The sequence below is a fragment of the Pyrus communis genome, chromosome 16 (genome assembly GCF_963583255.1).
Source record: "Pyrus communis chromosome 16, drPyrComm1.1, whole genome shotgun sequence".
Classification (NCBI taxonomy): Eukaryota; Viridiplantae; Streptophyta; class Magnoliopsida; order Rosales; family Rosaceae; genus Pyrus; species Pyrus communis.
Genome location: NC_084818.1, coordinates 11,094,294 through 11,116,816, shown reverse-complemented (window position 1 = coordinate 11,116,816; position 22,523 = coordinate 11,094,294). Strand labels below are relative to the sequence as shown.

The following is a 22,523-nucleotide window of genomic DNA, read 5'->3' as shown; positions in this document are numbered from 1 at the left end:
CCAGTCCGCATCCAATCATAAATCAAGGTAAGTGTATGTTGCACACAGAATTTAACAAATGGATAGCGATTCCTTTTTCACTTTGTGAACATCTCCTGCTAATCTTGATCGTTGATTTTATTTTAATTCTTCAATTTAATGGCTATGAAACAAGAGAAATGTGCATGAGGTGAGAAATGATGGGTTTAAAACGCTACCCTTAACAAATGAGGAATCAAAGAATTGAAGGAAGAGCCCATGAAAGCCAAACTAAAGAAGGAATAGCCCGACAAATAAAAACGGTGGGCAAGACTCCGAGAAGGAATAGCCCATTTATTTGGAGTACATTTTTTCTCATCACCTTTTTAATTATCGTTAAATTATTATAAATTTTAAATTTTGTGCAGTAGATATATTAAATTAAACTTATTTAATGGTAATCAATAAGATTGTAAGTATCACCATTAATTTTCATTTATTGTTTACTTATTTATTTCTCTTATTTATGGTACCATTTTGTATTTTTAGCTTTCAAATTTTTACTCGAGATACAAGAAAATTACATGGAAGACAACAAAGTTCGCTCACAACAAAGTTATTCACAAGAATGGTTCATTTTCACATCAACTGACTGTTGAACTCACAATAAAATCAAACGTGAGATTTGCTTCAATCAAATACCACTCGATGAAAGTTAGTTTTTTTCCTTTATACAAGCGATAATGGAAAGAAAAAAAAAATTAAATCAAGGGGGCTTAAATCAAACTCCAAACTTCTAATGCAACAGTAAATACTTTTAATCTTAGCTACTGTTAACTACATTGGAGAAGTAGCAGAGATGAACAATTATAAAATCAAGAAATGAAGTTTTACAGAGAGAAGAGAAATGTGAGAAAGAAATGAATGAAGATTTTGTATTAAACTCAATGAACTAACTTTACTATCTGTTTACAATAGCTATATATAGCTGACTAGAGGACTAACTAACTCTTTCAACTATTACATCATCCAATCCTTTACAACTGTTTTGATGAGCTGGCAGAGATGAGTTGGCAGTGATATGTTCAACATCCCCCTCAATCTCAACTGGGTTTCCTAGTTCGAGATTGAATGAGTGCTTTGGCAAATGCAGAACTATGAAGTGCTTCTTGTCCATGTACTCTTAGCCTTGCTCCCATCATCAATTAATCCTCTGTTCTTGGTGTTTAAAGGTGTCTTCATGCATCTGCATTATCTTTTTGATGGTACCCATGTTGTGCTTGTCAACCATTATGTTTTGATGAACTATAGTCTTTTGATACTTCCACTTCAGCCCAGTTTTCTGAAAATAGTCCAGTCATCCACCCGATGCATAGTTAAGTTGCTGATACAAAAGATTTGCAGAGTGATTCTGCCACTGCACCAAAACTTATGTTCAGTTGTATTTCTTGTCTTCACCATGTGTCTATCCAAAACAACAGTTATCACTTCTTGGATAATACCCTCTGCTTGATCTTCATAGCTGCAATAATATGGAAAAGCTAGAACATGTCCAGCATGAAAGCACAACAATCATATCATATCTTCTCCCTTCTCATTTTCGTGTCCTGATTCACCAACCCATAGCTTTCCTTTATAATCCTTTAAACAAACAACATAATGACCATTATATCTTCTCTGTAGTTTCTGGGAACACTAAACCTTACTACCTCTAATTGGAGCTTCACACAAGAATAGCCATCCATAAAGGAGTCGTAGCACACCCTCATGCCGATATAACAACTTCTTACGGGATTACCCTTCGTGGGATTTACCATCAACAATCTCATTCAACATTGCCTTTGGCCTTTAACATTTACAAAGACTAAAAATTAACAAACTATAGTGTGGCATCGACCTTAACTATAGTAACACGGGATCGTCCTTTGTGGATTTTACCAAAAAACAACTACTCTTAACAGTGGTATCGACCTTCACAATTTCAACAACAGAAAATCAACATCTATGTAGGATTACCCTTCGTGGGATTTACCTACTCACATCACGGAATTACCTTTCGTGGGTTTTACTGTTTATAACTTCTTCAAACGTCATTGTATAACCAGACTTACTGTAGATTCATGCTAACCATTGAGTTGGTTAAACTCGACATTATAGGCTGTGTTAAGGAATATACTGCACAACTCCTCAGTTAACACCTGAACACTTGCTCCAGTAACCTTTGCTGAATCTAATAAACAGGCATTGCTGCTTGCTTCTCTGCTTCGTCTCGGCACACTGTTCTGCCTAAGATGCACTGAAATGGGACTACCAGTTTTAGGAGAGTTTCCTTGCCCATTTCTTACAACATCACTCCATTCCTAAAGACTGGAAACAATGGCAAGTTGCTGAGAATTGAAACTAGCACCTTGCAACCCATATATGTGGAGATAAGAATTTTCTGAACAAGAAATTACATTTCTCATTTTGGTACAAACCATAAACTTGGCTATGCCAGAATGCAAGAATGCACACCCACACATTCTCATGCATCGTCGTCTTCTTCCCAAAGTCTCAACCTTTCACAAGAATTAGTACCCCAACAAACCCCCCTGATTAGGCACATGACTCTGCGGGGTCAACTGTTGCAATGGAGACTTAGTTCTAACACATCAATCTACCCAAATCAAAAACTCATCAAAACATTCACAAGAAAGATGAACAAAAATCAAATATCTGTTCGTCAGCAACTTGGCAACATTCATCAAAAGATTCACAAACACTCACCAAATCAATCTTCAAGACATCAATATTATGGGACTAAGATTCACAAACACTCATCAACATAACTCGGCAAATTAACCCGGCCATAATCGATCTCCAAGACATCGTGCATCGAATCAAATATCCCAAATATCACAAACAATGATCTTGAAGTAATGAGCAATCTTGAGTCCAAATATCCCAAATATCACACTAATATCCTAGGAAAGATTCACAAGAAAAATGAACAAAATAGTGAACATTTTCTTATCAAAACATTTAATCAAACAAATTATGTGCATTGTGAAAACCAGAAATTAAAAACCTGTCAGTCTTGATCCAAATAATGCTGAGGAAGCAAACCAATCAGTCTATCGACCAACAGCAACCATGGCTTCCCACCAAAGAATTCAGACAATGATTTGAGCAGACCACCAAGAAGAAAGAACCAAATCTCCAGATCTCCAATCTCCTTGCGACATTTAGTTTCATTCAGGCATTTTCACAAACACCAAGCAAAATCCCACATTCGATATTGTAGAATGTAGTTGGCAAAAGAAAATTAACCCAACAATCGTCGAAAAATCAACCTAAGAACAATCACGGAAGCACCAAAAAAGTAATGGAAATTTCTGAAGACAATCTAAAGAGAAAATAAAACTAAAAAAAAAAATGAAATCTAATGAAAAACGAAACCACCATAATCCATGGCACGAGCCTGGTGGCTCTGATACCATGTTAACTACATTGGAGAAGTAGCAGAGATGAACAATTATAAAATCAAGAAATGAAGTTTTACAGAGAGAAGAGAAATGTGAGAAAGAAATGAATGAAGCTTTTGTATTAAACTCAATGAACTAACTTTACTATCTGTTTACAATAGCTATATATAATTGACTAGAGGACTAACTAACTCTTTCAACTATTACATCATCCAATCCTTTACAACTGTTTTGATGAGCTGGCAAAAATGAGTTGGCAGTGATATATTCAACAGCTACAAACCTTTTAGGGATCAAAAGTAGATAAGTGGAGGAATTTAATTAAATCCCATCTCATATATTTGTGAAAATATTTGGAGCCTTACAAAGTTGTCCGATCGTGGACCTCATCTCACGTTCCACGTAAGTAGCCATGCAAAGGAGGGGGGCCGCTGCTCAACCTGGTCTACAATTTTCAAACTTACATGATGGATTAGAAAGCAAAAGATTCGTACTATCAATGTCACCTAATCAAAACTCGCATATGAAAATACCGAAATGATAGCCCACAAAGAATGAGTGAAGTAGCATCCATGGCTCTTAATGTTTGCAATAATTTTCCATTTAAATTTGTGACCACAAATGGCCTTCGAATTATATATGATTACGACTACCGAATCTAGCTACCTATTGTGCCCTCTTAAATAGGTTTGACAATTTCTTGTACTATTTGTTAATTCGACAAGAAACAACACCAAAATAACAGGTTTCGCATCAACCTGTTAACGAGTTGGGTAGTTATCGAGTTAAGAACTCGAAAAGATATCGTTTGCCAGATTTATATATTAGGTATAATAATTTCTTGCTTGACTCGTTAACTTGACACGAAACGACACGACCCATTAACGAACTAGGTCGTTATTGAGTCACCTGATAAGATATTGTTTGCCAGATCTAGATATTAGGCATGGTAATTTCTTGCATGACCCATTAACCCGACACAAAACGATACGACTCGTTGACGAATCAGGTTGTTATCAGTCACATATTAAGAATCCGTTATGATAACGAATTTGACACAACACAACGCGTTAAAATAACGGGTAGACATGAACACGACAAATACGACCTGCCAGGCCTCTCCTTAAGGCAATTCCTTGATTTAAGCAGTAGATTAGATTGAACCTAATACTTCCCTCTCATTCTGATAGATGCCCTTACCAACATGTATGCAAACATTAAGTTCATGACTCGAACTCGTGATTCTGGTGAATAAGAATATTCACTCATGATTTATGTATTTAAGATTATGTGTTTAATTAATATTATTATTTTTAATTGAGGTCATTTGAGGTCATGATTTATGCATTTGAGGTCACTAATGTGTGTTTGATTATTATTTCTCCTCATATCATACGTGTATAATTGATTGAAAAATGTTTCGGACAAGAGCGGTTAATAGAAATAACACCGTCACTACAAAATCCTTCCATTATACATGCAAGCAACATACAACCTTACACATTGATAAAAATAAATAAATAAATAAAGACATACAGTCTCACACTGTGCTCTGATTTTGAGTCAATACAGCATAAGGAATATCGTACAACAAATTTGCTGATAATATATAATATTATTTGCACTCCTACAACTTGAGTGACAGGGTGTTATCCGTCCTCTTCTGTAAAAAATATAAATAACATGCACAGAGAGAGGTAAGCGATTTTCACTCACATTTACTATGTATAGACTTAATTATTGTGTTTTTTTTTTCCAATTGATCATCCTCTCTTTTATTTAATCTTAAAGTTAAAAGAATAGTTTTTTTTTATTTTTTTATTTTTTATTTAAAGGGACTAGGTGGTGGTTTCGTCATTGCAATCATCCTTTTGGTGACCCAAAAAATTCACAGAATCATTTCAATATCCTCTTGGCCACCATCATGTGATTCACCAGCGCCAGAAAATTGAACCCAGTACATGCTGTATGGAATACAGGCTTGAAATTCGTTCTCAACGACTGATCACCCCGTAGTGATCGTTAAGCGTAAGGAATAGTTGGAAGGACTCGAGAAGAAAAAGAAATAATAGTCTAACAAATGTACATGTTTTGTCACATCACAGTCTCGACTCTGCCATAGCATGATATTGTCCACTTTGGGCTTACGATTCCCTCACGGATTTGTTTCTAAGAACTCAGACGAGAACTTCCCAGTGGGTCACCCATCCTAGGAAAGCTCTCGTCTGAACTCACTTAACTTCGAAGTTCCGATGGAATATGAAGCCAGTGAGTTCCCAAAAAGCCTCGTGCTATAGGAAGTGAAGCATGTACATATAAGGCACATCACCCTCTCCGTTAATCGACGTGGGATCTTACATGTTTAAACAACCCCGCAAGTGGCCCTTTACCACAGTGGTGGAAAAGTGTTGAGTTCTTGCATGACGGCGTGGGTTCAAACCCCGTCAATGGCTAATCTGACATCTAATCTAACAAAATTTATTGAGTAATGCTATTCATACCATGTTTTGGTATCGCATTTTCATACCACCTTAGGTGACATTTGATGTGGACAACCACATCATTTGAATTAATCAGATTTTTAAATTTAGTTCATTATTTAATGAACTAATAATTAAGAAAAACTAATTAATCAAATGATGATTGTGATATACGAGGAGTCTTCTTTCTTCCTTTCTTGGGTTTTGCAAATTTTTCAAATGATATGGCTGTCCACATCAGATGCCACCTAAGGTGGTATGAAAATGTGAGACCAAAACATGGTATGAATAACATTACTCAATACCAAATCACGTAATTGATAGTTGAATTCTTTTTTAAAATCTTAAAAAAAAAAGTTCAACCATCAATTACCAAATCACGTAATTTACAAAATATAGTAAAAAAAATGATCTCCTTTAACATTTTTCTTCTTCTTTTCATCTTTTTGCCTGCCAATAAAAGTAGTCATTGAGTAATAATGAGATTACTTGGTCCAACGTCTAGCCACCCCAACCAACAATTTTTCTTCGGTGAATTTTTTTGGCTTTCATGCCAATGTTACTGTTGCTAATTAAAACAAATAAGAAAAAAGTGTGAAACCGGTCATCAAGCTAAAAATGCATGTGGATCATTACTTACCAATATTTTCATCCGAAAAATTCAACTCAATCATCAGTTAATCCTCAAAAATAGGATTATTTTCCACATTTAAATGAACAATACTCCAATCAAATCTCAATATGATGGAGCCATGTAACCGTAGACAACAAGTGGGTACATAGATGAATATATAGTTACACATCTGTTTATTCTACTATTAATTCATACTATATTCTCTAAGTTAACTTTACTATTGATGAGCGTTAACACACCCCCATCAAAGGTTGATTTCCCAGTTTTGATCGTTAACAGAACTGCTTGGCCCTTTTGGTCCAATACGGCGACGGATTTACTTCTCCTCTGCTTCATCAGCGAAGAGGACGACATATTCGAGCGATTCCATAAGGGTGTTTTCGTCTTTCTGACGAATCGCCCATTTTGATCTGCTTTTTTCACAAAAAGCCGACTTTCCAACCCTCTAATGATTCTCCCAACCCAGAAAGATTTATAAATTTTCTGATATTATGCTCTATATGTAACCTGGTCAACCGATGAACCTGGGCAGCGGGATGTTATCGGACGATAAAAAAGAAATGGTATTTGTGCCGAAATGCACCCAAAAAATCACCCAAACCTAATCACAATCGAGTAAAAAAACTCATTGATGTGTGTTACTGTAACTTATAAGGGATCCCTGGAAAATGCCAACATATGATAGCTATATATTCCAGAAATATTTATATTCTATGCTGACGATGTTCTCTATATTTATCTGAATATATGTTTTTTCCGATAACATTTTTTATTTAAATATATATATATATATATATATATATATATGACGAAGGGTGAAGAATTCTTTTTTTTTCTTTTTTTCCCTTGAATTATTTATCTTTGTTTTTTGAAGCGATAAAATTTTATATTGTATTCTGCCGTTGCTGCGTGCGCTCTTGAAAATTAGGGTGATGACATTGTCATGCATGCTGCATGCAAGTGCACGTACGATCACCACTAAGGCCTTTGTTGTGGTCCGCTAACCATTTGGCCGTTTTAATTGCTGTATCCGGGTAAGCATCTTCTAGGGTTACGATTTTTTTTTTTTAATTTTTCCTTGGGTTTGGTATTGAAGAAGATAGGATATAAATCATTTTTATTCTGAGAAATAACGTTATCATGACATTTTTTTTTAATTCAATAGAAAAAAAATGTTGCTTTTATCTGTATTACATTTATACCATTTCTAATCGAGATGAGACCCACATGTGTTGGTTGCTTTACCTTTATTATAGAGGTGGTATGAATGTGGTAATAGTAACATTACTCAGAGAAAAAATGAATTACCTTCTTTTTTTGAATACTAAAAACTAGTGTTTTATGACTAGGGATGGTACAAGGTGCCCATAGATATTCCAACATCACAATCATCACCATTACCATCACAAACACCACCATTCACCATCATAATTAACACATATTTACACTTTAACGGGCTTCCATTTAGCTAAATGGGTACTCGTTCATTGTCTCTTATTTACTACTAATCTTGCTTGCATGTGTAACGATAGGGAGACCATATCTTAAAACCACATTGGTGTAGCATTTCATATGGTAGGTGATGCACACAACCAACCCCCATTCAAATGGATTCATTAATTAACATGTCGTATACATCACTTGTCATGTCAAATAGTACACCAATGTGGTACAAAAATGTAGTCTTCTAACACTTTTTCTTTTTGCATATGATTTTAGACCTAATTAGCTAGTACACAATGTAAATGATTTAACGTTTGTGTACATGTAACACAGATTTATCATGATATTTAAATACCAGCATAATTTATTCCACAAAAGAATATAACATCTCTTACAAAAAGAAATCTCCATTAAAATTATATTACATAGTGTTCTTCTCCAAGTAAATATTAAAATGAAGCCTATTAATTATTTAATTTTTCTTCCCTCATGCTCATTAGACAATAGACACCTAACTAATGCGATGTTGCGTAGGTGGCATTTGAGATTTGAAGCATTGGCGGCATTCTAAATCGACGGCCAGGATGCGTCGCCGCCCATATTGTGAAAACCCGCACATGTACTTTGACATCGACTATTTGACTGGAGGTACAATAGAAGGGCCCACAAACCCTCTGAGAGTCTGAGGTCCTTAATTTTACCATCCACCTCCGACACGCGCTGCCGAACTGCGAGTGTTGAGATCCAAAAGTGAACTGACAATTAAAATGATTTGCCAGCGGAGAGGGGGACCCACATGCTGCGTCAGATCGTCGTCTTTGTAGCAGCCTTTTACAGTAAGTAGTACGACTCTTGAATTTTTCAGTGCTGTCGTTTTGGGTATTTGTCGTCGTGGAGAGAGTACTTTTCACCCCCAATCCTCTTTGTGAGAATCTTATGAATCACTTTATCGTGTTCGTTCTTCTGTCATACTGTGATTATAAATTATTTTATTTAGAATTGAACATAAGCAGTATCTGACGAAAACTGATCATACGATGTACGATGAACGAACACAATGAAATAATCCTGAAGTTCCTCATCAAGAGAATCTAATGAAAATCCTCATCCAATTGGTAATTAGAAATTGTAGCGTCAAATTAAGGGAGAGTGCAGAAGGTGGGTAATTTTTTATTTTTTTTAAAAATATTTTTGTAAATTTAGGTAGCAACCATCCACGTAACTATTTTAACTTGATAAATAACTTCGCTAGTCTCTTTGGAGCACTATTTTTCGTTAATTTTTTTTTGGAGCATCTTCAATCATACTCTAATCCAACCATATTCTCTAATTTAAAATAGAGGTTTTATTTAAGTATCAGTACAAGAGTAGTTGCAAATGCTAGGAACTCCTTTTTAATTTCCCATGAGCTCCTAACGGTTTGGTATCCTAGAAGCAAGTTAGCGAGTGTAATTCTAGGGGGGGATAATGCTTGTGTCCTCCATGGAGAGCTTACTTATCTCACACTTACGATTAATGAACCTTTATCGTCTGAACATCATAATCGGAGCCGTTCATTCTCTTTATTATCATTTAAAGATTGTATCTACAAAAAATCATTCAATTTGGAGAGAATTTAGTCATCTATACGTGTCAAACTAATCAATGATTGCGGTAACAAGTAATATCTTCACGATGACACGTTCATTTGTTTTTATGCATATGAAAGGCTAAAAGATTTCCAAATTGAATAATTTTTTGCATATATGATGTTTAGATGATGATAAAAAGAAAATGAACGGTTTTGATTATAATGTTCAAACAATAAAAATTCGTTAGTCGTAAGTGAAGGAACAACCGAACAAGTAAGTCCACCCGTAGCATTATCCCTTAGGAAGTTCATTGAAGATCTCTAAGCAAACAGAGGTCAGCTAGGTCCCACAAAAGATAAAAATTTAAAAAGTGAGTTGGTGCCACGTACGTACCCATGAGTGCAAGCATTTTTAGAGTACAGAAAATCTAAAGTTTAGTTGGACCACACAAAAAAAGAAAATGGAGATCTAAACTGAATACTCTAAAAACATGCGATCCTCTAATTAAGAAAAGGGCCATATACAAAATGATTTATCCAAAGAAAAATTGTAAACCAAGTCCCATACCAAATTAATGACCATTTTGGTAAAACTATATATTGAGACATACATAATTAGGTGCTTATCGCCTCTAGTTAATTAGGTGTTTATTCTCTAAAAGAAATCATGGTTAAGTACTTATCATCATCGTTCTTTTTTATATTACCATAGAAATATTTCTTACCATGCTTACACTGGATTCAAGTTTGTGTCCATTTATTTTGATTAACATGCGTGTTTTTTTTTATGTAATATATTATTGGGTTTATGATGAACTTGTAAACATTTCAAGTATAGGCAACTGACCAATTTGAAGTTGTTGGAAACATTATGGGTCAATGCTTGCTTAATTATGGATAAATTAGTTTAATGAGGCTAATTGTATTAAAAAGAAGAGGTGGAAACAGATAAATAGTGAATTAAGGAGCTTTAGAATAGGAGAAGGGTGTGTAGCAAACCACAATTGCCGCTTAGATTAACAAGAATGAAAATCGAATCAGCTACACTCTATGGTTTATCATATTCCTAATTTTGATATTATTTAATTTTTGTAATTGGAATAGGCCTCTCGGTTATGTTTTCAATCTTAAAATAATATAAAAAGGTAATGCTAGGGAAACTATCTATTTAAACCATGTTTTGTCATTGTATGACGTGATTGTTAATAATTAGATTATCACCTAAGTGTTAATTTAACGTACTTATTTTTTTAATGATGACACATCACATAATTTACAAATTTAATCTAAAATATTAATCTATCTTACATTATTCTTATAAAAATACCATTTTGTCTTATCAATACAGGAGACAAAGGAAGTTCACACTAATAAGACAGCTGAGAGGTTTTTTTTTTTCCTTTCCTTCAATTGAATTCTTTAAAAAAAAAAATTTAATATAAAACATATAGTTGTCAGAGTGCTTTTACTAACTTAATTTATTAAATTAGTGCTAATTCAGCCATTGCCCAACTCTTAAACTAAGATATCCAAGGGCATGTGATTATGTCACTAGGTTCACATGGATACAATATCAGAAATTACCATTTGCCTAACGAAATTTTATCTGACAAAATTGCAATTTGTATGGCAAATAAACATTATCCAGCATATTACTTATGTTCACCAGGCAACATCAATCAACATTTTGGTTTCTTCAGAGGGTTTTGCCTGACGAATAGAATTCGACAGGCAAAGCTTTAGTTGGCAACCTTTACCTGACGAACCATCTAGGATTCATCGCACAAAGGTGTGCTTTAAGGTTTAGGGTTTATATTTCGTCGGGCAAAAGTGAGAGACATGGTTGGCATATTTCATTCATTCGATGATTTTCGCAGTCTGCAAAATTAATATCAACAATTCAACCGTCAAACTTGTTTGTATGCATCCCAAGATCGTATATGCCAAAAATGAAAAAAAAAAAAGAAAAAAAAAGGGGATTAGGTAACAAGATGAAATTCTCGATGGTTGGAAACGAAAAATCCTGATTATAGGGTTGTTTAAGCTCCGATTTTGATGATTTTTTACTACACTTCTTGACCCTCGAAGAATATAGTGAAACTCAATCATCAATTTAAAATATTTACGCTAGTGGATACCACAAAATCTTACGTTATACTTAATGGAAGTATAGAATAAACTCTTAAGTGTTTGTTGAATCTATTGTTTTGGTTGGATATGCATTCTATGAAATTAGTTTCAATGATCCAACTGTCAAACTTGTTTCTATATACTTCGAGATTGTAAATGCCAAAAATCACAAAAAACAAACGTTTGGAGATTAGGTAATGCGACAAAATCCTTCGACGGATACAAACATATCATGACGATTTAATGTGTATAAACCTTTGATTTTGATGATTTTTTGAAGGACGGTAATTGAGAATAAATATTTTTTTGATGTTTGCTCGACGATTTAATGTGGCAAACTAACATAGATTCATCGGGTAACATTGCTACGTTTGTGGGGCAAACCTGAAAAATTTGCAAAAAATAAAATTTGCCCCCTAGATTGCTCGATGAAATATTCCAAAATTTTGTCAGGCAAACTTTATTTTCCACCAATTTTTTCGTCAAATTAAATTATTTTAGATGCCTTTACTCGACAAAATTTTAGGATTTTAAACATGTGTCCCATTTTTTCAAACCTTTACTCGATGAACCTTTTCATCAGGCAAAGGTCTAATATGTTATAATCCGAGAGCCCTTCTTCTTCCTCCTCATGTCGCTCAACGGTAGAAAATATCACTCTCTCTCTCTCCTTGCTCTCTCTCTCTCTCTCTCTCTCTCTCTCTCTCTCTCTCTCTCTCTCTCTCTCTCTCTCTTGGTGTTACTAGACTAAATGATTGTGTGCAAATGAACGAGAGAAGTGAGAGTTACACATCATGTTTCTTGTCCTACATACACCTCTTTATAATTGGTTATTCAGATTGAATAAATCAAACATAAACAAGAGATAAGATTAACCAAGAACGTATGAGAAAAGAAAAATAGTACCATAATTATCATTTTTCATTAAAAAAAAGTTAAAAGTAGCATTGAGTTTTAATGTGGCATGGAGAATCCAAAAGTCACATAGAAATAAAATCAATGTTTTAACAGCCTATCAAATTACGTGCATAATGACATTGAAGAACACCATCGTTTGAGAAAGAGAAACGCCAAGGAGACTCTTTTAAAGTAAGACTTTTCATAAATTTTATGTAACTTTATGTTTTTGACACAATCTTTTATAATATTAGCACGTAAATTATCACTAAAACTATAAAATAACATAAAATCTATGAAAAATTTCATTTTGAGACCGTGTCCTTAGTATGGAAAACTGACGTGGTGTTTTGCGGAATTACAATTTCAATTTCACAACGAGGGTATTTTTTGAGGCTTCAAATTTGGGAGAAGTCATTTCAAGAAGGTGACTTTATTGGCCACAGAGTAAATTGACGCGCCAACAGTTCGCGCGTGATATGCAGTTTCATGCTTCAAAAGGGCCATGGATTTTGACTGTAATAGCTTAGCTTAACTGCTTAAGCAGCTTGATAGCTTCACTGGTTGCACACAATTCTTGAACACGTTCGTGCACAAAAGCTCTCTCTCTCTAGCTTTTCTCTCCATCTCATTTTCCACCCTCTAATTTTCTCTCTCCTATTCTGCATTGGTTGTTTTGATTCGGATTTTTTTGGTGCCTGGTGTGCCCAAACACCGACCTCCTATCTCTCTCATCTCATCTCATCTCATCTCTCTCTCTCTCTCTCCTTTTCAATAAAGCATTATTCGATTTCGTCTTGCCCTCTCTTTACAACACCCCATTTCTGCAAATTGCATTTATCTCTGTTTTCCCATTTTTCTTGCACAGCTTTTCCATCTGACAATCTCAACTTTCTGGTTTTTTTGCTCTGCATCTCTCTAAAAAAAGAAGGCAATTGCAAATGAAGGTCTGGAATCTGAAATCCTCCCCACTTTTAAATTTTCTGAATATTCATTCTTTTTGCTGTCAAGATTTCCCATTTGGTATTGATTCTTCAAACTGCTTTTTTGGGTTCTTTTTTCTTCTCAATTCTTTTCCCTTTTGTTTTTTAAAGGAAGGCATGATTGTTGATGGGTTTTGGTTAAAATCTTATCAGTTTTAGTAGTATAAATCAGTTTCGAGGATTAATTAATCAGATGGGTCCTAATTAATCACACAAGTCTCTATCTTGAAAGGGACAAAAAATTCTGCTTTTGGTTATTGCAGTTTTGGAGTTTCCATGAAAGAATTGTTTAGATTTGGAAGAATTTTGTGTGATTCTGATCAGATCTCTTGGTGTTTGTGGTTTTGTTGCTGCAGAAGTTTGTACTGAAGTTGGATTTGCCTGATGGCAAAGCCAAGCAGAAGGCTCTCAAGACAGTCTCTACTCTTTCAGGTGCAAAATATCATTATTTTACTAGATTTAATCAAACTTCTTAATTTGGACCAAATTGATGATGTTAATTACTAATTGACAGAAATATACTTCAATCCTTACCTAAATTCTGTCATCTGTAATTGTTTGGAACTTTGGATGGAAAGTAGTGGTTGGAAGATTTCTCCACTATAGTTTCCTAAAGAAGCAAGAGATGGGATTGGAAAATTATATATAAAAAATCAAATCTTTTTTTGTTATTGTTCATATCTGATTGTTCACATATGACAACTTAATTGGTTAAAAAAACAAACAGAAATATGAGGAAAGAAAGAGAAAGAGAGAAATTTCTTCACCTAGGCTCTTTATAGGAATAAATTTCGGCAACTAGCTAGCGGTAGAGTTTGCAGACGTCTGCACTCTAATTTGTGATTCAGTTTCAAGGGGTTGAAATGTACTAGAAATCTTACAAGTAATGTATGTAATGAATCCGGTTAATGTTTGTCTTTTGTTCTTTTCAATATGAAGGGTTTGAAATGTGTTCTAAAAGTCTACAACTAATGAAAGTAGAGCACGTCAAGGATAAATTCAAGCATCGATGATGAAGAACTTGCCGTTTGTTGTCGGAGTTGGTTGTCCATGTTGCCTTCGGAGTTGTGTATAAGAGAAAAATGTTAGTAATGAATGGGTTAATGTTTTAAAACAATCTGTGCATGGTTTCAGCAGGGTTTAGAGTTGCTAGTTTGCTCTATCAGCAAGTTGATCATCTGTCTTGCATTACTCAAAACTTTAAGTACCACAAAATGTAGGGGTCATATGGATCAATTGTTCTTGAGATAGTAGATATTTAAACAGAGTTGAATAATTGAAAATTCTCAATTAATTGTTTTGATCTTGCAATTTGTAGGCATTGATTCCATTGCCATGGACATGAAAGATAAGAAATTGACAGTGATCGGAAGCGTGGACCCGGTGACTGTGGTGAGCAAGTTGCGCAAGTATTGGCAAACAGATATAATCTCAGTAGGACCAGCAGTAGAGCCTAAGAAAGAGGAACCAAAGAAGGAAGAGCCCAAGAAAGACGAACCAAAGAAAGAAGAAGAGGCGAAGAAGGAGGAGCCCAAGAAAGAAGAAGAAGCCAAGAAGGAGGAGCCGAAGAAAGAAGAAGAAAAGAAGGAAGAAGAGAAGAAGAAAGAGCTAGACCCCGTCTTGGCGTACAAAGCGTACCCCCACATGACCACATACTACTATGTGCACAGCATGGAAGAGAATCCGAATTCATGCGTTATTTTCTAGGCAAGCAAGCTTCTTGAATCCTCGAACGAGGGACTCAAAATCTTCCCAATGCGAATATGAGGCCAAAACCCCAAGAAAGTAGGAGCTGCATTTGTATATATAAGATGCTCTTTGCCTCATTGAAATGTTGCAAAACATTACTATTGTGTGTAGAGCAAATAAATGTATTTAAGTTTTGTTGTCACCACATAATTGTACTCTCTAGTCTTATTATGGTCTGTAATGCCTCTCTTGGGAGCTTGAGCTCGCCAATTTGGTAATTTTTTTTGTTTTGTTTTTTGTTTTTTTTTTTACTGTGGGTAAAGAAAATGGAAAATTTCATTTTCTTTGGTTTTGTAGTTAATATTTGTAGGGCACAGGTGTATTAAATAAAGCAAAGGTGACTCTCATTTTCTTCAGTTTGCATGGTGGGTCATGTGAATGTACTCCTTTCAGGTGTTTCTTTGTATTTGTCTGTGAGGTTATATGTCTACATGCTTTATTAAATGAAACTGAAGGCTCATGGAGCCATGGTCCTCCTCCTCCTCCTCACCATTGTACCTGTCATTGATGTGTCTTTATATTATATATAAGCTGCTGCTTCTGCATTAATTTGCAAGGGTCATACATGGTCCCATGGATTAACTGGTCAAGTTAGTAATCATTTTTCCTTTTTCTTTTACTTGGTGATCTCTATTGGTGTGGGTGGATGGTGTAAGTTAATTAGTAAATGAAGTTTTCTCTGCTTGAAGAATCATGGTTGTTTTCTAGATCATTTTCAAGCTGTTCCAGCCTTTTAAAGTTGGTGTATCCAAAACTCAAAGTTTCGTGTCGGATTTATGAAATGCATGAGAAATTTTTAGAGTGACAGTCATGATGTTTGTTGGAAGACTATAAATAAATTCAAAAGGACATGTGTAATTTTTATGTGGAAGCTTCAATCTCAACACGCTCCTACAAACACGAACAACTGCTCTGACCCTCCGTGCACTTCTAGCACCTCGCAGGTCGTTGGGTTGGCTACTTATGTCGAGTTGCCCCTTGGTTTTCGCCTCCCAAGATCTAGAGCCGAAAGTGAAAGTTCTAAAGACCTAACTAGAATATTTGAAATGTGGAAAAGCTTGTGTTTCTTATTTTTCCTCTTCCCTGAAGCCTCCTTATATAGTGGTTGGGAAGAGTGTACAAAGACTGAAAAGCCCATGAAAATTCCAAGTATATTCTAATAGGAATATCTCTTGATTTTAATCTAATTATCACATAGATAATTAGGAGGTTAATATCCTCATGTGGGTGGAATATCCTTTGATATTTATCTATCCCGTAAGATAAATCATACATTTCCCACTCACCCACATAGGGTGTGGCATAGTCTTAATCAACACACTTAGTTCACATCCGTTCTAGTCTATCTCCTCATACAGGAAATGGGATGCGCGACCTCATGAGAAAGAACGTACATAACCAGGACCACTACCATTAAGCTATCACTAAACTAACAACAGTGCATCACTCGGAAGTTCATCGCTTTATGCCCCAGATTGTTCGTCACACACCAGACTTGACATTCTTTATCCCTTGTTATGAAATAAAAAACAATGTCATGTCTCACAAGTATCATGCATCCATGTCTTATGTTTGATAACAAATATCAAAAGACTCCGCACAACTAATGAATCACATGACATGGTGTTTTCTTCAAATTGTCTTCCATAAGCTCTCATGTCAGTCTAATTTGATTTAACTACTTGCTAGACACGCCTCTTAGGATAGTAGCTGACTTGACCGTCTTAGATAAACGTGCTAAAGTATCGATCATTAAACCTCATCTTTCTAACATAGACTTTAGTTCAAAGGGCATAAGGGTACGATTTCTTGTGGTTCACAAAGTGATTGAAGCAGGGATCAATTCATCACTCCCACTATCAGTCGGTTATAGCACATACAATATGATTTGTATGCTATGGTGTATCCTCATTTCAATGAGTGTGTCACATGTCCATTGGACATACCATACGGATCTTAGTTTAGTCGCTACACAAGTGCCTAACCTGAGTCTTCTAGCCTAGTTGCCTTCTCGGCGACCACCTAGATACTCATATCTGGCTTTACAAGCTTCAGCATGAAACAAATCTCATGTTCGACTTCTGTTAAGTCTCATCTTAGACATTTCTAAGGCGACGTTTACCTTGTGCATATTGGTACGTTCAACATACACGTGTCCGGTCTCGTAGTCCAATACATTAAGGACACAAATGTCTCATCCTACTCGCTATCTAAGCGGTAGGGTGAATCGTTCGTGTGAAAAATTGATTCTAGCTTGGTGACACTCGTAAAGATGTGTAAACAATCATTTCAAAAATAAATATGAAATGAAAAACTTCAATGCCTTTTTATTCAATAATAATGTCAAATACAAAGAAAAACACATCAAACCCTACATAAACCTATGTTCTTTACATAAGTTAGAAACAAGTTTCTAATTATGGGTTTAGTCATGGGATCAGCGAACATATTGCTAGTCGAGATATGTTTCAACACTACTTCACCCTTGGTAACCTTGTTCATAAAGAAATGATATCGTGCATCTATGTGCTTAGATTTGCCATGATATTTAGAATCTTTGGTATATGCTAAGTCCGAAGTACTGTCCCAGTAAACAAGTACAACTTTTTGAGCATAAGCTGTAATTCCTATTTGTTGTAGAAACCTCCTAAGCCAAACAACTTCTTAAACAACTGATCCAAGTGCAACGTATTCTAACTCCAACAGAGCAATACAAGTTTGCTTCTTGCTACACCAAGAAACAATTCCACCTCCAAGGATAAAAGCATAACCTGAGGTGGATTTGCGTTCATCTCTATTGCTTGCCCAGTCTGCATCACTAGATTACTTCAGATCCCCTCATTGGTAACATACGGCTAAATCTTTTGTTCCTTGCCTGTATCTCATAATCCTCTTGATAATCCTTTTGACGGCTTGCTAGTGAGCTTGTCCATGATTACTTTGATAGCGGCTTACCATGCCCACGACATGGTAAATGTTCGGACGCGTGCAAAGCATCGCGTACATCAAACTTCCTACTGCAGAGGCATATGGGACGTTTGCTATTTGTTCTTTCTCTTTCTTAGTCTTTGGATACTATTCTAAGGACAATATCGCGCCTCTTTCCATAGGAGTGTCTATGGGTTTGGAGTTCGCCATCTTAAATCGTTCAAGTACCTTCTTAATGTAAGTTTCTTGAAACAAACTTAAAAGTTTCCTTGAGCGATCTCTCATGATCTTAACTCCAAGCACAAAATGTGCTTCACCCATATCTATCATCTCAAAATGGGATGACAACCACGCTTTCGTGGTTTCCATGGAGGTTCTGTCATTTCCCGCTATTAGGATGTTGTCAACATACAGAGAAAGTATAAGAATACTTTTTCTAGATTTCTTAAAATGCACACAATGGTCTTCCTCAATCATCTCAAAGCCAAATGAAGTGATTGAATTATGGAGTCTAATGTTCCATTGTCTAGATGCTTGCTTGAGGCCATATATGGAACGTTTTAGGCGGTAAACTTTGCGCTATTGTCCCTTGGCCACAAAGCCTAAAGGTTGATCCATGTATAACTCCTTGTCTAGTTCTCCATTGAGAAATGCTGTCTTAACATCCATTTGGTAAAGTTCCAAATCTAGTTGAGCAACAATAGCTAAAATGAGGTGAATAAAGGCAAATCTCATCACAGGGGAGAATGTCTCTTCATAGTCTACACCCAATTGCTGAGTGTATCCTTTCGCATAAGGCATGCCTTATATTTGTCAATTGAACCATCCGCCTTGCGTTTGATTTTTAAAACCCACTTGTTTCCAATGGTTTTATGACCAGGTGGAAGGTCAACTAACTCCTAAACAATATTTTTGTCCATGAAGCTCATCTCTTCCTCCGTTGCAGTTATCCAATTTTCTTTGGCCGTTGAAGACAACGTTTCTTTGTAAGAAGAAGGTTCGTCTTCCTCTGAAGGTTTGCAAATGTAGGCCTCCCTATCAACCTCAAAATGACATTTGGGAATGTGGCCTCTCTTGCTTCTTCGAACTGTGTGACCTTGAATTTCAGAGGGTACGCTCCCATCATTGGGCATATTCTCTTGAGTGTTTATGGATACATTATTCCCACTAGGTTGTGTACTCTTACTCGGATCAAGTCCTCTTACATCATATTTAGCAACCATCAGATTGAAAATTAATTCCCCTTATTCGCTTGAAGATGTTACAAGTTCTTCATCTTTCTTCAACTCATGGAGATCAAGGTTTTTGACAGTATCACCAAGTTTTGGGAAGTCATTCTCTATGAATTCCACATCACGTGAATCAATCTTGGTTCTCCCTCTATCTGGATGTTTGCCATACATCACATAACATTTCGAGTTTTCACAATATCTTATAAAGATATGTTTATTTGCTCTAGGACCCAACCTTCCAAACTTATGTGATTGATTATGAACAAATCCAGCACAACCCCAAGGATGCAAATTACCCAGATTGGGTTTTACATCATTCCAAATTTCGTATAGGGTTGAGGGAACCGTCTTTGAAGGCACACAGTTAAGTATATACGTCGTAGTCAATAATGCATCACCCCATAAAGATATGGGGAGATTTGTCTGTGCCATCATAGACTTGGCCATTTCTAATAAAGTTCTGTCTCTTTTTAGCAACACCATTTTGTTGTGGCATGTAAGGAATAGAAAGTTGTTTGCGTATTCCCTTACTTTCACAAAAAACCTTGAATTGGTCAAACAAATACTTGCGTCCACGATCAGTGCGAAGAGCTTTTACAGTCTTCTTTTTTTTTATTTTCAACCTCAGCTATGAAGCATTTGAAACAATCTAAAGCTTCATAACGATGAGCGATCAAGTACACATAACCATATCGTGTGTAATTGTCAATCAAAGTCAGAAAATAAGAGGCGCCATGACGGGCTTTCACACTCATTGGCCCACAGATGTCAGAGTGGATTAACTTTAATAGTTGAGTAGCTCAAATAGCCTTTCAAAAGGCTTTTTAATTGCTTTGCTAGCTAAACAAGCCTCGCATACAGGTAGATTGACATTAGTGAATGGCCTTAACAAGCCTTCTCTAACTAACATTGTCATTCTATCTTGCCCTATACGCCCTAGTCTAGTATGCCATGTTTCAGAATTAACATGTTTAATAACAGTTACTAAAAAAAGTAGAAGAACAAGAATTAATCAAATCCAAGCAAACAAAATCGTTCGTTATTGAACCATATCCAATTTAGGGTTGGAGATTACCTTTCTATTCGGCTTAATGCAATTACAAGCGAAGTGTCCCTTCTTTTTACAGTTAAAGCACATTGACTTGGATTCGTCTTTCTTGCCATGTTTACCTTTGTGGGCCTTGATCTTATTAGAATTTGGAGCAAGCTTTGCATCATTCTTCTCACTAGTACAAAAATCTCAGACTTGGCCTTACCTTTTTCTTTGAACTGGCTACCCTTTTTGGACCTACCTTGAGTCAAAAAGGCAGTATTCTAGGTTGCCACTCGGTGCTCACCTTCCATCTCAACATGATGCGAGATGTCATGAAAGTTTTTAATCTGATCATTGTATGTCATGATCCGTTTAAGGGCATCCCACGAGTTTGGGAGGGACCTAATCATAGCTTGGACTTGCTGTTCATAGGTGAGGATACTCCCAGCAGCTTTCAAATCTGGTATTATGCTAGACATCTTCTTAAGATGTTCAGATACAGAGTGCTTATGATCCATCCTATAAACCTTAAACTTCAACACTAGAATTCTCAGCCTAGTAGTTGAGGTTCCACCAAAAGAAAATTTTAGCTAGTCCCACATCTCCTTGGCCAGTCGAGTACCCTTCATACTCGCCAATAAGATCATCAAACATGCTGCTTAACATAGTAAAGTGCGCACTTCGATCTTTCTTGAACAAAGATTCATAAGACCTTACTCTAGCCGTATGCTGAGATGCAGTGGTTCCAAGAGCTCTTGTTTATAGCTCTTGTTCATTGAGAATATATTGGATCTTCTTATGCCAAATATCATAGTTGGTTCCAACCAGCTTTTCTCCTTTGGTTAAATCAGCAACAACATTTTTTGCAACCATTTCTTTCTACAAGGGTGAAATATTTTTGACATTATTAATTACACATCTTACATTTATTTATTTCAAAAACTCATTAGAAAATATTTCACTTTTTCTCCTAGGTTGAAATTGAAAAATCCGCTGAGTTGCTCGTAATTACCATTCAATTCTAAGAGTCAACATCATATTTTCTAATTATTTTTTTAAATAAATCTAATTTAACATTATTATGTTTTAATCTTATCCATTTTTCATGCAACATCCAATTGAGTGCACAACGATTAGGGTTTTTAGACAATGGGCTCGACATATGGGCCTCCGTAAGTGCGGCCAGGTCAAATCCTGGAGGGGTGGCAACACAAAGCTTTTAAAAACTGAACCTCTTTGACACCCAAAGTGTCTCCTTAAAGATTTTTCCTAGACACCACATCAAATAAGAGGTGACCATTAGTGATCCCCAGTCTAATTTCATTATTATTTTTATTAATTAGGTAATCTTTTTAAATATTCTCCTAAAGAATATTCCCTTCTAATTTAAAATGCTCAATCAACATGAGCAAATTTGATTGACATTATCTCTTTTTTATTTTCCTAAAATCTTGGCACGTATTGGATATTTTTTTCAAGGTTAATTAAGAACGTTTCCTTATTTTAGTCAATTAAAAGCGTCTCTAATACCAAACCTAAATATACACTTACGTAGGTCAATGAACCACAATGATTCACTCGCCAGTCGTGTTCCAAAAACAAGGCCCACACGCCGCCACGCGCTGCTCAAAGCGGCGGTGCAAAATTAATTTAATATTGCACGAACCCACTCACCATGGGTGGCGCGTGACACACACGCGCCACCTTTGGGCGCTCCGATGCCGTTCTTTTGACATCCGTTGGATTGAACTCCCTGAGATGAATCCAATGGTGTAGCTAACATCCACGAAAGCTTAACGATGTACTCGTACTTACTTAGGCCGAAAGTGGGAGAGATGAGCCATTGTTCATCATCTTCTTCCAAAAAATATGGAATTTCCAGATTTTTCACTCTCACGAGGCTTGTTTACAGAGGCCATAACTTAGCGAATATGCATCTGTTTTATTTGTATTTTATGTCATTAGAAAGATCAGATTACCATCTACAACTAAGTCTTCTTGAAGAAATCCAAAAACAACTCT

The 22,523-nt window shown here is 35.8% G+C and overlaps 1 protein-coding gene across 1 annotated transcript; it reads left to right on the top strand.

The window, feature by feature from the left end:
• The first annotated feature begins 13,380 nt into the window (after positions 1–13,380).
• LOC137720426 (heavy metal-associated isoprenylated plant protein 39-like) lies at positions 13,381–15,450 on the top strand. Its single transcript, XM_068459494.1, has 3 exons — positions 13,381–13,523; positions 13,916–13,991; positions 14,878–15,450. Exons 1-3 carry the CDS (start codon positions 13,518–13,520, stop codon positions 15,264–15,266), a joined length of 471 nt encoding a protein of 156 aa, XP_068315595.1. The 5' UTR covers positions 13,381–13,517; the 3' UTR covers positions 15,267–15,450.
• Positions 15,451–22,523: the final 7,073 nt, after the last annotated feature.

Excerpts from the sequence above, each read along its gene's own strand:
- LOC137720426 (XM_068459494.1), top strand. Across the intron at positions 13,992-14,877 it reads GACAGTCTCTACTCTTTCAG|GCATTGATTCCATTGCCATG; the intron begins GTGCAAAATATC and ends TGCAATTTGTAG.